Source organism: Plecotus auritus (assembly GCF_963455305.1).
Source record: "Plecotus auritus genome assembly, chromosome: 5".
In the NCBI taxonomy this organism is placed as follows: domain Eukaryota; kingdom Metazoa; phylum Chordata; class Mammalia; order Chiroptera; family Vespertilionidae; genus Plecotus; species Plecotus auritus.
In genome coordinates, this window is record NC_137776.1 from 124593525 (window position 1) to 124609760 (window position 16236).

Here is a 16236-nt window from a genome sequence, read left to right on the forward strand (position 1 = left end):
CAAGAGGATCTGTCAGCGGGCCATGCAGATGAAAGGAAAACAAGATGGACCAGAGCAAGTTACCTGTGGTTTGTGCACCACGTCTTAGAATAAGAGAATTTACCAATATATTTCTTTGTATTTGTTTATCTTCACGTGTGTTGTACAAAAGTCTAGATGGCCTCAGTCCCTGTGCCTTGGGAGAAAGGCAGGCTCGCTTCAGTCGTGTGCCAGCCACGGCTGTCTTTCTGAGTCCGTTTGAATCTGTAGGGCTCGGGAATGCTGTGTTGTAGTTTAAAAACTAAGTGTGGCAAAACTGCAAGAATTCTTCTCCCATGGGACTCAAAAGTCTACATAAGTGATGACAGGATCTCATATTTGGATTGAAGAATCAAAATCAGGATGACTTACTGGTAAAAGGTTGGAAGTCCAGAGGTTGAAGATCCAGCTCACCCACATGAGATCTTGGGAAAGTTAGTTACCTGAGCCTCATTTTCCTCACAGGACTGTTTCAGGGATGATACCAGCTGGCACCGTGCCCAGTCCACAGCTCAACAAACGGCCAGTCCATGCCTATTACTATCACCTGAACTGAATGTACGGAGGGAAACCAGTTGACATTTAAATGGCATCTCTGAGGGGGCAGGCAGTGTACTAGTCATTTTCACACATTACCTCCTCTAATCTTCACAAAGTCCCGGGAGATACTCTTCTGTGTCCTAGGAGACTGAAACAGACTGCATCACAGCAGTGAGCACAGAAAATGCACTGAGCGGGAAAGGGTGTCTTAGTAGAGGGTCGCTAATTCCTCCTTCAGCTCACAGGTCATGAGTCCAAGGCCCAAAATGATGAAGTTACTGTGTATAAAGTTATAGTCAGGTTTCACAGTACTGACATGAATTTTAAAGGGGAAAAATAATACCTTTGAGAAGCTATCGTTACAATGAATCAACATTTGCAATTTTTTAGAGTAATACTTGGAAGCAACTGTCAGTAATTATTGTTTCAGAACTTGTCTAAGCAGCCCAAAATCTATTGTCCTGGAGGTTGTGGCTTATAATGTCAAAGACAGTCAAATTGACAACACTACTGGGGGCTGGAGAGGAGCGGAGTGCCTTCTCCCTTCCTGCACCTGCAGCCTGCCGAGCTGCCACCTGGTGATAGCAGAGTTCCACGCATCGAGAGGAAAGGGCGCTCCTAGCTGTGAAATAAGCCCCAAACGTGCTGATTGGTTTTTTCGAGGGAGGAATAGCTTTCTCTATTTTAAAAAATAGCTAAAAGTTAGGTTATTAATTAGCCCAGTGTTATCCACCCGGACATACTGGAGTGAATTTGGGGGGAAATTAGGCATTTGAACCTCTCCTGCTAGTCCTCATCGCTAGAACCAGCTAAACCATATTCCCGTTCTGCTCTATTACAGACCCTGGTCGGAGGGTTGCTCTCCTTCTCTCTTATGGCTTAGCTGGTTCCAGCAGCGCCCTTGCAGCCTCCCCCACCTCTCCTACTGTTCCTTACGTCCATTTCCCTCCCTTTATCCAAGCCCCCCCCCCCCCACCCCCGCTTCTGTGGCTTTTCTAAAAGGGACCTCTTTTCTGTCTTCTGGGAACTCTCAAATCCCAAATAATTGCAGAATCTTTCATCAAAGCTTGCAATTTTTATTCTTTTTAAAAAACTTATTTTGACAATTATCTCATGCTCTCTCTAGCTAGATTATTTGCAGATAAACCGTTTGAAAGCTCATGTATTCATTTTATAAATTTTCATTGCAAGCCAGTATTCAGTTCTAGTGCAAATAACCAAGTCCATGGAATGTTTCATGCTTCAGACTTGAGTTATGTTTTAGAATAAGAAGAAGAGGGCCGCTTTAATTAATTTCTTTATTACACAAGAGATCACTTGAAAGATTGCCATTGCCTGACTTCCATCACCAAAGCATTAAGGCCAGGGGGCTGCCCTGACCATTAAAATTAGGGCTTTTCTTTGTTGCAAACACATGCCTAACGTGTAATGGAAATAACTACAGGAAAAATTTAAAATGCAACAACTGATATTTTGCTCTTAACTAAAGCGAAATGTACTAAATTCAATTCCTGATTTTATCCTCCTACTAGCCTGCACTCCACTTATCAGTTAAAATACAATGCTCTGGTGGGTGTTGCTCAGTGGTTAGAGTGTTGGCTGGCACACCAAAGGGTCATAGGTTCATTTCTGGTCAAGGGCAAGTACCGTGATCTCTAGTCACTGTCGGGGCATAGATGTTTCTCTCTCTATCTTATCTCCCCCCTCTCTCCCTCCCTTCCACTTTCTCTGAAAATCAATAAAAAAAATATCCTCCGGTGAGGATTAACAACAACAAAAATACACCAACCCTGTTTTCAATAAAGACAGTCCTCTTTTCACTGTGTGGGATTATCAGGACATACAGGCAAGACCCCCTCTCACTTCCAAAGCAAACACCATGTTTCCCAGGAAGTCCCTTCTGTGTGGTTCGAAGTTTGTGTTTTGCATTAAGAGGAACACGCATGGGTAAACCATCCTTCTGGACGGGCCACAGTGGCTAGGGAGATGACTGCTTAGCTTTTTGCTAACTCCAGATTTCCTCCAGGGTCCAGCTATTCCAGCTGAAACCTCGGAGCGGGGACTGTTTCTCTGGTCTTCTCCCTGTGTTCTGAGCCTCTCTCCATCATCCTACACAGCTTAATCATGTGTAAGCCCTATGTCCTATATTACACCCCTTTACTCCTGTAATACATGCTGTGGCTCTATTTTCTGGATTGGACCCATTTCTATCATTAAAAATTATACTAGTGGTTATTACAGGAGATCAAAGAAAAAATTTCCAACGTCCTGCAAAAGTTTGTCTAGTGAAAAAGGCAAACAAAACTAATTAATGGAGCAAATGGGGGAAAATAGTTTTCCATTTTTACAGATGGCTGAATTTACACAAGAAAAAAAGAAATATTTGAATGCAAGTGAGGACCCTGTGTTAGGTGCCTTTACTGATAAAAATCACAGACTTTGACTTTGGAAAACATTGCTTTTCACTGCTTGCTCTCCTGCCCTCTCTGAGAAGGACGCTGCACCGCCCGATTCCCAGGGCTTGTTTAGCAGGTTCCCAGCATGCCTCCTGCCTCACCTCAGCTATACCATAGAAACTCTACTGACACTTAATGCATTCCACTGACACTGGCTAGCAGACTTGTAATTGTCTGACCTTCTCATCCTCTCTGCATGTTAAAACTACTTAAGGAATGGATGTGCTAAAACTTCGATGCCCTGCGATTGTTGGAGGAAAAGGTCACAGAAATCCAATAAACACATACTTTTATTTTTCACTGGTGATGAAGGCCATGATCCAGTACCATACGCCTTGCAAAGAAAGTGTAGAAAAGCATCGTTCCTCAGAGAGTGCTGACAGGTCTCCCTAAATCCCATACATTCCCCCTCATATCAATCTATGTTTGAATTAAATTTCCCACTTAGAGCTCTGGAGCAGTGAATCTTTGTTTTATGTATGTTTCAAATTTTGATGTGTAATAACACCAGGAAGAAGTTAATCATTAAACAACAAGCTCAGAAAGTTATAATTATATTTTAAATCCTAATTGAAGTTTTTCCTTGTGAGGACTAGGTTAAATTAAAATCAAAATGAGGAGAGGTAGCCCTGACCGGTTTGGCTCAGTGGATAGAGCGTCGGTCTGTGGACTGAAGGGTCCCAGGTTCGATTCCCGTCGAGGGCATGTAACTTGGTTGCGGGCACATCCCCAGTGGGGGGTGCGCAAGAGGCAGCTGATCGATGTTTCTCTCTCATCGATGTTTCTAACTCTCTGTCCCTCTCCCTTCCTCTCTGTAAAAAATCAATAAAATATATTTTAAAAAAAATGAGGAGAGGTAATTTTATGCATCTGACTTTTTCTTTCATGCAATACTGTATTAGTCAGGATGGGATAAGTTTTTCCATAATAACAAAGAACCCCCAAATCTCAGTGGCTTTTCATCGCAAAAGTTTATTGCTCACTCACAACGTGGTGCACTGTGAGCTATGAGGGATGTTCTGCCTATCATACTCAGGCAGGCATCCTGGTTACTGGACACTCAACCATACCTTCTATTTCCAGAAGTGCAGGAGCAGGAGGAAAGAGGTGGATACTCATGTACTTGTTTTAAAATATATATTTTTTTATTTATTTCAGAAAGGAAGGGAGAGGGAGAGAGAGAGAAGCATCAGTGATGAGAGAGAATCATTGATTGGCCACCTCCTGTATGCCCCCTACTGGTGATTGAGCCCAAAACCCAGGCACATGCCCTGACCAGGGATCTAACCATGACCTCCTGGTTCATAGGTCAATGCTCCACCACTGAGAAACACCTGCCAGGCTCATGTGCTTGCTCTTAAAGCTTCGACTTGGAGGTGACACATGGAACTTCCATCAGCGCCCAAAGAAAGTCATATGGCCTTGATTAACTTCAGAGAGGGTGGATAATTATAATCCTACCATAGGCCAGAGGGAGAACTGGAATAAGTATTCATGAGCCAAAACTAAAGTTTTTTTTCAGATTCCAGACACATAAGTATTTCATTTATTGGCATTATGAGATTACATTACAATCCAGTGAGTGTCTGCCTTATCAATGGGGAACATCCTCCTTGGGAGATGAAACTGGTTCTTGGGAGGAGGGGCATAACCAAGATTTACAATGGTCTGTGGCTGATCAAAGGACCAATTATATAAACAGATATACTTTTTATTAAAAGTTTATTGGGGGGAGTGATTGGGAAAGATGTCTAAAAAGGCTCCTTACGAGGTAATGTTGAAAATAAAGTTGAGAAGCACTGGTGTAGGAAAAAGCACGCTGAATTGGAGAATCAGGAAGTCTGAGTTCTAATTCTGGCATTTAAGTAGATTAATTAATTGATCACTCAATTAACTTGAAAAGCTTAGCTCTTCTCATCCTTTGTATTAGTTTCCTATTACTTTGGTAACAAATTACACAAACGAGGCGATGTAAAAGGACAGAAATTCATTCTCACAGCTCCAGGGGCTACGCAGGGGTCCTCAAACTTTTTAAACAGGGGTCCAGTTCACTGTCCCTCAGACTATTGGAGGGCCGGACTATAGTTCAAAAAAAAAACTATGAACAAATTCCTATGGCACTGCGGGCCTGGGACGAGTCGGCTGCTAAGCAGGCCAGCGGGCCGGATAAATGTCCTCGGCGGGCCGCATGTGGCCCGCAGGCTGTAGTTTGAGGACCCCTGGTAGAGGTCCAAAATCAAGGTTTTCCGGAGCCGTGCTCTGAAGGCCCTGGGGAGCATCCATCCCATGCGGCTGTCCTTGTTACTCCTTGGGCGCTGGTGGCATACCTGCAGTCTCTGCCTCTGTCACAACATGGTCTGCTTCTCTCGGGGTGTCTGTGCATTTCCAACTCGCTCTGCTTATAAGCACACTCACTGTTCACTGGAATGTAGCCGGCCTTAATCCAGTATGATCACACCAGAACTTGATTACATCTGCAAAGACCCTATTTCCAAATAAGGCCACATTCACAGGTACTGGGGGTTAGGACTTCAAACTATCATTTTTGGAGACACAATTAGATTATCAATACTCTGACTCATAGCTCTATGTATGTGAGTTTCTTTGTGTTATTTTTTTTTTCAGTGCCCACTACATTCAGGCTCTGTGTTTGAGACAGAAAAGCATCCTTTACTCAAAGCATATTTCTTTAGTCCCTACTGTGTGCCAGGCATTGTCTCCAGACCTAGGCCAGTGGTCAGCAAACTGTGGCTCGCGAGCCACGTGTGGTTCTTTGGCCCCTTGAGTGTGGCTCTTCCACAAAATACCATGTGCGGGTGTGCACGTATAGTGCGATTGAAGGAGTACCCTAAATAAGTTAATAACAATGTACCTACTATATAGTTTAAGTTTAAAAAATTTGGCTCTCAAAAGAAATTTCAATCATTGTACTGTTGATATTTGGCTCTGTTGACTAATGAGTTTGCCGACCACTGTCCTAGGCACTAGGGTTGCAGGCATACGATAAAACAAATAAAAACAGATGAACAGTTGAACAAATTGACATCCATACCATGGAATATTATTTGCCAATAAAAACAACAAATTGACATACCTGGTATACAAGTTGGATGCACTTATGGGGAATTATGCTGAATGAAAAAAGTTATAAATTCCAACTCCAAAGGTTACATAATTATAATCCTACCATTCCTCTTATCAAACACTTTTGAAATGATAAATTTTAGAACAGAGGACAGTTAACAGTTACCAGGGTTTGGGGGAGGGTCGAAGGGAAGGTAGTGTGGCTATACAAAGGCAGCATGAGGGGTCCTTGTCATGATGGAGGGATCCACTAGCTTGAGTGTGGTTGCGGATACATGAATCTAAGCATGTGCTCAAATTGTAGAGTGCTAAACACATAGACACACAGAATGCACACAAGTAAAACTGGGGAAACTGAATAAGACTGGTGGAATTGATTTACTCTCAATGTCCTGGCTTCAATATTATACACATTATACTGTTACAATGCTATTTGGGAGAAACTGGGTAATGTGCACATGAGTTCTTCTCTGTGTTGATTCTTACAACTGTGTGTGAATCTACAATTATCTCAATAAAAATCTTAATTAAAATTTTATCTGGAAAAGGAACTGTACGGTAAGAGGCTTCCAAAAATAAAAGACACACAAACAAAACACCACTGAAGGAGATATATCTAACTAGATATGAAGAAATAATATAAAGCCACAATAATTAAACAGAGTGCTTTTAGTACAGGGAGTCAATTGCACATAATAGAGAATGCACAAACAGAACCATGTATTCTTGAGGATGTATGTTATGAAGACAATACTTTACGTAATTGGGGAAAGGAAAGGTTAAGTAATGGAAAAGTTTATTATTAATTTGGAGAAAATAGATCCTTATGTCATACTACAAATAAAATAAATTCAATATGGATTAAAATTAATGTATAAAGAACAAAGCTATACAGCTGTTCCTCGATAGAGTATAGGAGGATTTTAAAAAATATATAATTTTAAGATAGGGAAGAGCTTTTGGAGAAAGACAAAAAAAATTAACAGAAAGTGGACAAACTATTTTTAAGGAGTTAATTTAATGAACACTTTGTGATAGGACCACAATTTGTAAAACTCCATTGGGAGTTAATTTGCTGTTTTGTGACACCTGGAAAACAGTCACCTTGCCCAGGTAAACTAATGAATTTGCCTTCATAGGCAGGTGATTCTGTTCTGAGACATGATGCAACCCTAACATGCGACTAGGTGGGTCGGCAGTCCCCAGCTCATGATGGTCAGCTATGCCCGGTCACATAGTCTCGTGCTGCCACGCGGTCAGGCACTCAGGAGCCAGTCTGGAGCTGCATTTGCAGACAGTACATTCTTTCTCCAGAAATAGAGGCTGCTCTGTGACTCTATTGGGGCTCCTCAGAAAACCCTCACAGTCCCCACGGAGCTTCTGTGCTGCTAGCACCTCCTCACTAGAGAATCCTTACTTCACTGTTCTAGTGAAGGGAGTGGCCTCTGGGTTCTCCTGGGCAGCAAAGTCAGCTGGTGAGATGTACTGTTTTTATAATAAACCTAATCTAGCACGATCACTCTTTGGACCATTTGACCTCTTCATCAAAACATTGCTGGTATAATTATGGCACCTCTACTCAGTTTGCTATAGGCTATCACTTTTTTCCAAGTTTCAAGGAGTCATTTTAGCAGCATATGAAGACCAGTCTCAGGTGTTTTTGGCAAGATGTTAAATTATGACTCACAGGAGAGTGTCCCGTATCAACAAACTCTTCCATGTCCAGATTTATATTCTGTTCGGTACCCTCAAGATCTATTTCAGATATGTTCTCCTGGTTCTTGCTGCTATTATTTTAGCTAGATTCTGTAGCTCTTCTGTGAAATATATCTTTACTTTTCAAGCTTGGGCACCACTTCCACAGTTGAGCCATGCTACAACTGGTCAGTAATTATTGATCTCAAAGCAATGGGGGAAAGGGGGACGACCTTGAGGAAGGTGAGCATCAGTTTGAGAGGCATTTGTCTCAAGTGAAGTCTTTGCCTGGTCTCTAGGCAAAGGAGGGCTGCTCTCCTCCAGCAGAGGAGGAGTGGGCCTCTCTTGTCAGGCCAGAGGGTTCAGAGGAATCAAAAGGCTCAAAATTCTCACCTGCATTTTCTCTGATGTCTCCTGCCTAGTTCTCAGCACCCCACTCTTCCCTTTCACCATGTGCCGAGGACTATGTGTAGGAGCCTTGCTGGGGACATCAGACTAAATGCAATGAGAGTTGCTTGGGCTATTAATTCCTGCACACATGCACATCTCTTCTTTGGCACTTACTATAATTACAAACAGATCCTTTACCTAATATTCAGTCCCACTCTGTCCTGTTGTTGCAGAAGATGAAGTCTCTTTAAATGCTGTCAAATACGTTATTTTGGCTTGTTGTTAGTTGACTGACCTGAGACTGGCATTTCCTTCCTTCAATGCATTAGTAGCACTTAATAGTAGCCACCCAATTTTGGTTTCTTTTTAGTTATTGTTCCCCCATATCTTTCAAATATTAGACATATTACAGAAGTGCATCCTTTACCACTCATATCCCCTCCCAACTCAGTGCAGTTTTAGTAATTGTGATACTATAGCACGTGGGGTTATCTTCCAAAATCACCACCAAAAATGGGGCCTTTGCTGTCATCTGGTGTGCCATGCCAGCACGGCCAAGGGTGAACCTGAGTGGGGGCAGTGAAGGAGTTAGAAAAGACAGACGAGAGGAAAAAGCTGGGTCTGGGTGGGACACTACCCTCTCTGATGGAGAGAGACAGTGCCACAGCCTGTAAGCTGTCTGTTTATTTTATAGCCAGATTCCAGGGGCAAAGTAAGGGCGTGGTTACAATGTTCTCGTGGATTTCGAAGCTACTCAATTACATGCACCTGAACTCTATCAAGCCCACATCGCTCAGGCACGTGGGCCATGTGTTGGGATCATAGGTTCAAGCTTACAACTATAGCCTCTGGCTATAATTGTGCTGGGAGGGCTTTGCCCTCCCAGCTGGGACTTGCAGGTGACTTTGCCATGAGAGGACCGTGCCCTCTCATTAGTCTAAGGCTTGAACCTGTCCAAACACTGTAGCCGCTCTCCACAATCTGGACAGTGAATGATATAATTCCAGTACCCAGTCCTGAAAATCTGCTTCCTAGGACTATTTCTGATATGCCTTCTTGGTTGGGTTCTTGCAGAAGCAGACCTCAAGACAAAGATTTGCATGCAAGGAGTTTACTGGAGAAATGACCTCAGGAAACAGCAGTAGGGAAAAGGTAGGAAAAGTCAAAGACGAGCAATAAAGTGTGCCTTACCATAGATAGAAGGTAGCACTGTGAAAAACTCGAGTTTAATTCTGAAGGGGGAATTATGTAAATGTGTGCCTTAGACTTTGTCACAGAAGGGGCAAAGGAAAGGACTATTTATATACCAACTTCTGCCAGGGTTAATTGAGGGTTGCTCCTGTTAGTTTTCTAGCATTTTGACTGCTAATGACTGCAGGGTTTCTTTGGGGTGTGATGAAATATTCTGGAAGTGGATGATGGTGGTGATTGTACGTGTGAATATACCAAAACCCACTGAATTTTATACTTTAAAAGGGTTAGTTTTCTTATAGGTGAACTAGATTTCATATAATACTAGAGGCCAGGCACACGAATTCATGCACAGGTGGGGTCTGGCCAGCCCGCCCAGATTGGGGCTGATCAGGGCTGGGATGGCTGGTGGAATGGGCCGTGGGCGGTTGGTGGGCTGGCCCCGCCCCCCTCCCCCCCCCCCCCCCCGTAGAACTCCCAAACTCTGATTGAGGGGACAATTTGCATATTAAACTTTTATTATATAGGATATGCAAATGGTCACTCCACTAGATGGACCATTTTATGCATTCTATTTTAATAGTTAGCCATAGATATGATTGTTACACAACTTATTCAACCATTTACTGATGGACAGTGAAATTGTTTATTGCCTTTTGTCTCTACAAAGTATTTGTTTATATTTATTCCTATTTGTTTATGCTTTTGCTCCATAGAGCAGATTCCCAAAAGGGCCCTTCCTGGTCAATTTTTAGGAGATACATTAAATTATCTTGCAAAAATTTAACAACTCACAACTCACCAGCAATAAATGAGATAGCTGACTTACATATACTTTCACTGACACTGATATTTTTTTCACTCAAGGGGTAAAAATTATTTTTATCTCCATTTGAGATTCAGTATCTTTTTATGTCTATTGGCCTTTTTCAGTTTCTCCTTTTCTTGTCATTTGTCTGTACAATTTACTTTATAAAAGCTGTTAAATTTTATCATATGCCACAACAAGTATGTTTCCCCTTTATTCTGTTGGCATAACGAATTATTTTGATATATTCCTTATTCATTGTATTTGGATTGAAATCTATTTGGCCAGATAGGCTCTTATTTGAATAACTAGAATTTCTATTTTTACTTAGAATCTTTCTGTTTCTACTAGTGAGTAATATTGATCTATAGTTCTCTTTTTAGTTATATTTATCTGGTTTTGTCATTTAGCCTATCTTTGCTTCATAAATATGACTTATGGGATCTCCTCATCTTTTTTCTGTGAATAAATAACAGGAATCATCTGTTCTTTGAGGATGGACAGGTTTCAATGATAAAACATCAGGTTCTGGAGCCTTTGAAAAGGCAGGCTTTAGCCGTGTTCCTAATTTCTGATACAAGTAATGGTCTATTGGAGTTTCTATCACTTCCTAAGTGAACCTGGCTTATTTACATTTTGCCAGAAAATCATATATTTCCCCAAGATTGACATAGAGTACATATCCTTTTATAATTTTAAAAATGTCTTCCATAGCTTTTACAGTTCCTAACATTGCATGTTTTCATCTTCCTCTCTTGTATCCTTAGTTAGGTTTTCCAGGGTTAAGTAAATTGTAAGTATCAGGTTTGTTTTTATGTCTTCTAAGTTGTTTTCCTTTTTAAATTAATTTCACTTTCATGAATTCCTTCCTGTTATTTTTAGTTTTTTTTTCTATTTGTTAAGTTGCATATTTAGTTTAAGTCCATTTTTTAAATAAACAGTTTTTGAGTTGTTTTCTTATAAATACAGCTTCAGCTGTGTCCCACAGGTTTTTTTTTTATTTAAAAAAAGTTTTCATATTCATTACTTTTTAGATATTTTCCATTTGCATGTTCTTTATCTTCACTTCAGAGATTTAGGAGTTTATAAAAACTGTCTTTAAATTGTAAGAGAAATACATGTCCATAGGAACATACTGGAATGGTATAAAAAGATGTACTGTAACAAGCAAGATAGTCTCCAACAGAGACCTCCCAGTCCTCTCTCCAGAGAAAACTAATCTTGATCAGATTCTGGTGTTTCTCCAGTAATATGAATACACCGTACAAATATGTTGTGAAAGGCATCTCTTAACTTCTATGTTATTTTGTTAGAAGGCTGCCCAAGGTCATTGGTATGGTATGGTAGGTTTGAGGAGCCAAAGACTTGTTCTACTCTGGTCTTGAGTCTCTAACCTTTCTACAGTTCAAATTTGAGAAAGGGTCACAGAATGAACTCAGATGGTCTAAATTTGTAGATTTCTGATATTGGTTTTATTTTGTTTGCTGTGGAAGTCCAGAGATGAGAATTTATGACCTTATTTTTTTAATGTTTTTATTGATTTCAGAGAGGGTAAGGGAGAGAGAGAGAGAAAGAAACATCAGTGATGAGAATCATTGATTGCCTGCCTCCTGCACACCCCATATTGGGGATCAAGCCCACAACCTGGGCATGTGTCCTGACCAGGAATCGAACTCTGATCTCCTGGTTCAGTCAGGCATGATCTCCTTAATCTGTTGAGCATCTTTAAGGGATGGACCCCACTTTTGGCAGGGAAGGTCCCTTTTGTTTAAATCCTATGATGATGGTGTCAAGAGGTGTTTGCAACCCATCAACTGTCTTTCTTCCCCAAACAACACAAATAAATAACCATTCTAAGTAAAATCGATGCTTACCTTGTAAAGATGGGTTCAAGGAGGATTCTCCAGCAGCTCCGCTTTGTCTCAATTGTCAAATCTAGACACTTGCCACTCCCGAAATGGTTCCTAATGGTCTCCACACTCTGTTTTTCACATTCTTGTGAAATCTCCTCTGTGTGTGAGATGAAGCAGATTGCCATACTGAAGCTGAGGGCAGTCTCTAGCCAATAGCTAGCAAGGAACTGCAGCCCGTAGTTCAACAGCCCGCAAGGCCTGAGTCCCACCAATTACCGGAGGGAGCTAGAATGTGGGTCCCTTTGAGTTAAGCCTGGATATGATTGCAGCCTTCTGAGAGACCCTGTGTCAGAGAATCCATTTAAACTTTGCTCATATTCCTATCCCAAAGAAACTGTTCTGAATAAATGTTTTAAGCCACTAAGTTTTAGGATAATTTGTTACGGAGTAATAGGTAATGAATAGGCCTGTGTTTGAGAAGTTCCTTGTAAAACCTGTGATTATGGAAGTTTGTTTGCTTTTTTTCAGATAATTGGTCTGGGGAAGAATTATGTGCATCAGCCAACTCCAATCACCTGTTCCCATTAGCCCATACAAATGCAGATTTTGAAGACAGAAAAGCAAAAAATGACAAATGTGACCAAGGAGAGAATAAAACTTAAAAATAAAAACATTATCATTATATGCCTACTAGCATGGCTAAAGTAAAAAGTACCAATACCAAGTCCGGAAGATGAAGACCAACTTGGCCTCTCAGACTTCGTTAGTGGGACTGTAAAATGGATAGCCATTCTAGAAAATAGTTTTGCAGTTTCTTACCAAATTAAAAACACACTTACTACATGACCAGCAGTCACACTCATGGGCATTTATTCTAGAAAAAGGAAAACTTTTGTTCATACAAAAATCTATACACAAATATTCAGAGTAATTTTATAAGTGATAGCCAAAATCTGGTGTATTAGCCAGGGTTCTTCAGAGAAATAACCAATAGGATGTGTGCCTATGCCTGTGCGTGTGTATTCATTGTGTTGATGGCAAAACTCTGTGATGGCTATATTAGCTACACATATGATAAAATTTCCTAAAACCAGCCCCTCAAAAAAAAAAAGTTAATGTAAAAACTTGTGGATATCATATATGGTCTGTCAGTTTCCTGATTTTAACAATGTACTACGGTTATGTAATGTTGACATGCATTGAGTTCTTTTTAATATAGGTATAGTGGCACTGTATAATAAATACAATGCTTTGCCATCTAACTCAAAAAGCAAAATAATCCACACTCCACTATGCCTTAAAAGTGTGACATCTGGTCTGGCTTGTGTTGCTCAGTGGTTGGGCATCAACCAATGGAGGTCATGGTTCATAGGGCACATAACAGGTTGTGGGCTCAATCCCCAGTGTGGGGCATGCAGGAGGCAGCCAACTGATGATTTTCTCATCTTTGATGTTTCTATTCCTCTCTCCCTCTCTTTCCTCTCTTAAATTAATAACGTATTTTTAAAAAGTGTGACATCTGACATTTTTCTTTCTTGTTTTGACATGATGGATATACACTGGCATTAAAAAAGTCACAGAACTGTGGTATTTGTGGCCCTTGAAGTGCTGTCAAGTTCTGACTGTGTCTTCAGTGTGCCAAGCAGCAGTGCAAGGTGATGAGTGCACCGTACACAGTCTCTGCCACGATTCACCTTCACTACTGCAGTGTGAAAGTAGCCATAAACAATGCGTAAACAAATGAGCATCGCTGTGTTCCAATAAAACTTTATTGATGGACACTAAATCTGAATTTCATATAACTTTCACATGCTACAAAACATTATTCTCCTTTAAAAAAACATTTAATAATGTAAAAATCATTTTAGCTAGTAGGCCACACAAAAACAGGTAGCAAGCCAGATTTGCCAACCTCAGCCTAACCTCATGGGACCTATTCTAAAGGTTGGGGAAACAATAAGAAAATAATTGAGCACATAAAGTAGACAATTTTGTGTTATAAATGAAATTAAAGTGTAAGGTGGCCAGGGACTGTGTTTCTGAAGGAATATATAAGATTAACCTGCACCTGAAGGATGAGAAGGAGCCAGTCATGAAAAAAGTTGGGTACGGAGTATTCTAGAAAAAGAGAATAGCAAGGGTAGAAACTGGAGGCAGGCACAAGTTTGGTGGATTAAAGGAACCAAACATGGATGGCACCATTGTTAAGAATTTAACTCTAGTTGACTCCAGTAGGATCTAGCCTAATTTTATACATTGGGTTTGTGGTCCCTTGCTAATTTATATGACCACACAAAGAATATGATATTCAAAAAGAGGGAGAGAGAAGGAGAAAATATTTTTATTTTTGCCAAATAGTTCTAAGAAAATACAGTATCTCCTATATGATCCAGAATATTGAGAACAAATATAGTTGGACCACACAAGTTATTTCACTAAATGCTCATTCTTAAGTTATGCTGCTTCATTTTATATTTGCTTACAATACAAATGTTGTGCTCACTAGATGATTTAAGGCCATTTATAGCAGTTTTATGTAAAAAGTCTAGTTTCTTTATAAATCTTAAAATATTAAATCCCCTTTTTACATCTTTTTGTTTTTATGTTCAGCCCAATGTGAGTGTGCCAAGCTTGTTCTGATTTCTTCTAACACACTGAAGGGAAAATCATTTTTAAGTTTGCATTGATTTGTGGCAATATTTGTATTCAACAATCAAATGCTACACCATTTCCTTTTAAATGGCTATGCACTTAATTAGTTTCACTCGTGTGTTCAGCAATTAATTAGTTTTGGAGACTTCTATTTTGGTATTGAACCTGAATATTGACAGTCAGAGTAGATACTGTATCAGGATTGCAATGCATGTTTTCCAATCACGCCACATAAAAAGTTTTCACATTTGAAAAAAAAACTTCTTCATTGTAATATCATCTAATATCTTTCATAATTGTGAAATACACTTCAACCAGTTTCTTTTTTTCATTTATTTTCTCCAGTATTGCTTCTAGTAAATATGAGGCGAAAGGAAGCTGTAAGAGAAACACAGGAAAAAAAGGGTTATCAAAACTCTATATTTTCTTCAGTTCAAAAAATATACTAAATATCATTAAACCATTAGAACTTGGCTGTCTGCAACTTTGCACTCGTATGGTACCCTACTGGGTCTCTTTTCAACTGATCTTGCTGGTTAGTGTGGGTAATTTTGTCTTTTACAATAAAAATGATAAAAGAGCTGAAGTAAAATGAAAAAAGATAAACGCCTTATTGAACAATTCATGGTTTACTGACCATGTTAATGATGTAATCTGCAATACAAGCAGCTAAGCCATTTATCTTCAATCAGCTGATCAATAGCAGGTTACAGTCATCTCTAGGGCCCGGAGCCCACAGAAGTGGTACTGTATGTTCATCACTCATAAAAGAATGAGAGAGAACTATCAATACACTTGTCTGTGTTAGAGCTTAACATCTTAAGTTGTAGGGTAAAATTTCAGAGGAAAAAAAATGGCAAAAGTATACCCATTGATTAAGTTGTTATAGAAAAGTTTGTTTGGCATATCAAAGTGTAATACACATGTTACAAACTGCTGAGTTTATGAAATGTAGAGTATATTTTTAAATTTCATAATTTATAGAACTTCTCTAGTAAAGTTTTATTGTTCCTTCTGTTTCACTGGGTTGCCTGTAGAACTCCAACTCATACAATTTAAAATGCTCCCCAAGTACCTCCCTTATATCCCTATCCACTTCCTTTTATCCTTTCCTATCTAGTCTCACATAAAAGATTTATAATAATAAGTCCATTAAGTCATTTCTTGGAGTTGTCCTTTTGATTAACCAGTGAAAGGTATGTGTTTTTTCCCCTGAATATATTGATGAGAATGCTTGTCATGCTGGATCCCTTCCCTACAGAGTTGTAACAGGCCCTTCTTTGTGCTAGGATGACCACCGACAATATCACTGGTCAACACTGAGCAAAGACGCCCTCTGTATGAGCTGCTTAGCTGTGCTCAGCTCAGATATGCTCAGCTAAGGTGGTTACAATTAGCTAAACCAACTAGGATGGTTCTTGTCCAAATATGAACTGGGTAAAAAGAAAAGACTGGCCAATAGCAGTGAAATAGTCCAGACAGGGACACACACAGGTGTCGCATGCACATGCTTGCATGTGTGAACACACACACACACATACACACGCGC

At 40.1% G+C, this 16236-nt stretch overlaps 1 protein-coding gene across 3 annotated transcripts in view; it reads right to left on the minus strand.

Annotated features, from left to right (window-relative positions):
• Positions 1 to 13781: 13781 nt before the first annotated feature.
• The window catches only part of CNTLN (centlein), a 299452-nt gene continuing 296997 nt past the window's right edge, over positions 13782 to 16236 (minus strand). For all 3 annotated transcript variants that reach the window (XM_080667631.1, XM_080667630.1, XM_080667632.1), the window contains exon 26: positions 13782 to 15065. In XM_080667631.1, the coding sequence (XP_080523757.1) occupies positions 14964 to 15065 (102 nt within the window). In that variant the 3' untranslated portion in view covers positions 13782 to 14963. The remainder of the gene's footprint in view (positions 15066 to 16236) is intronic.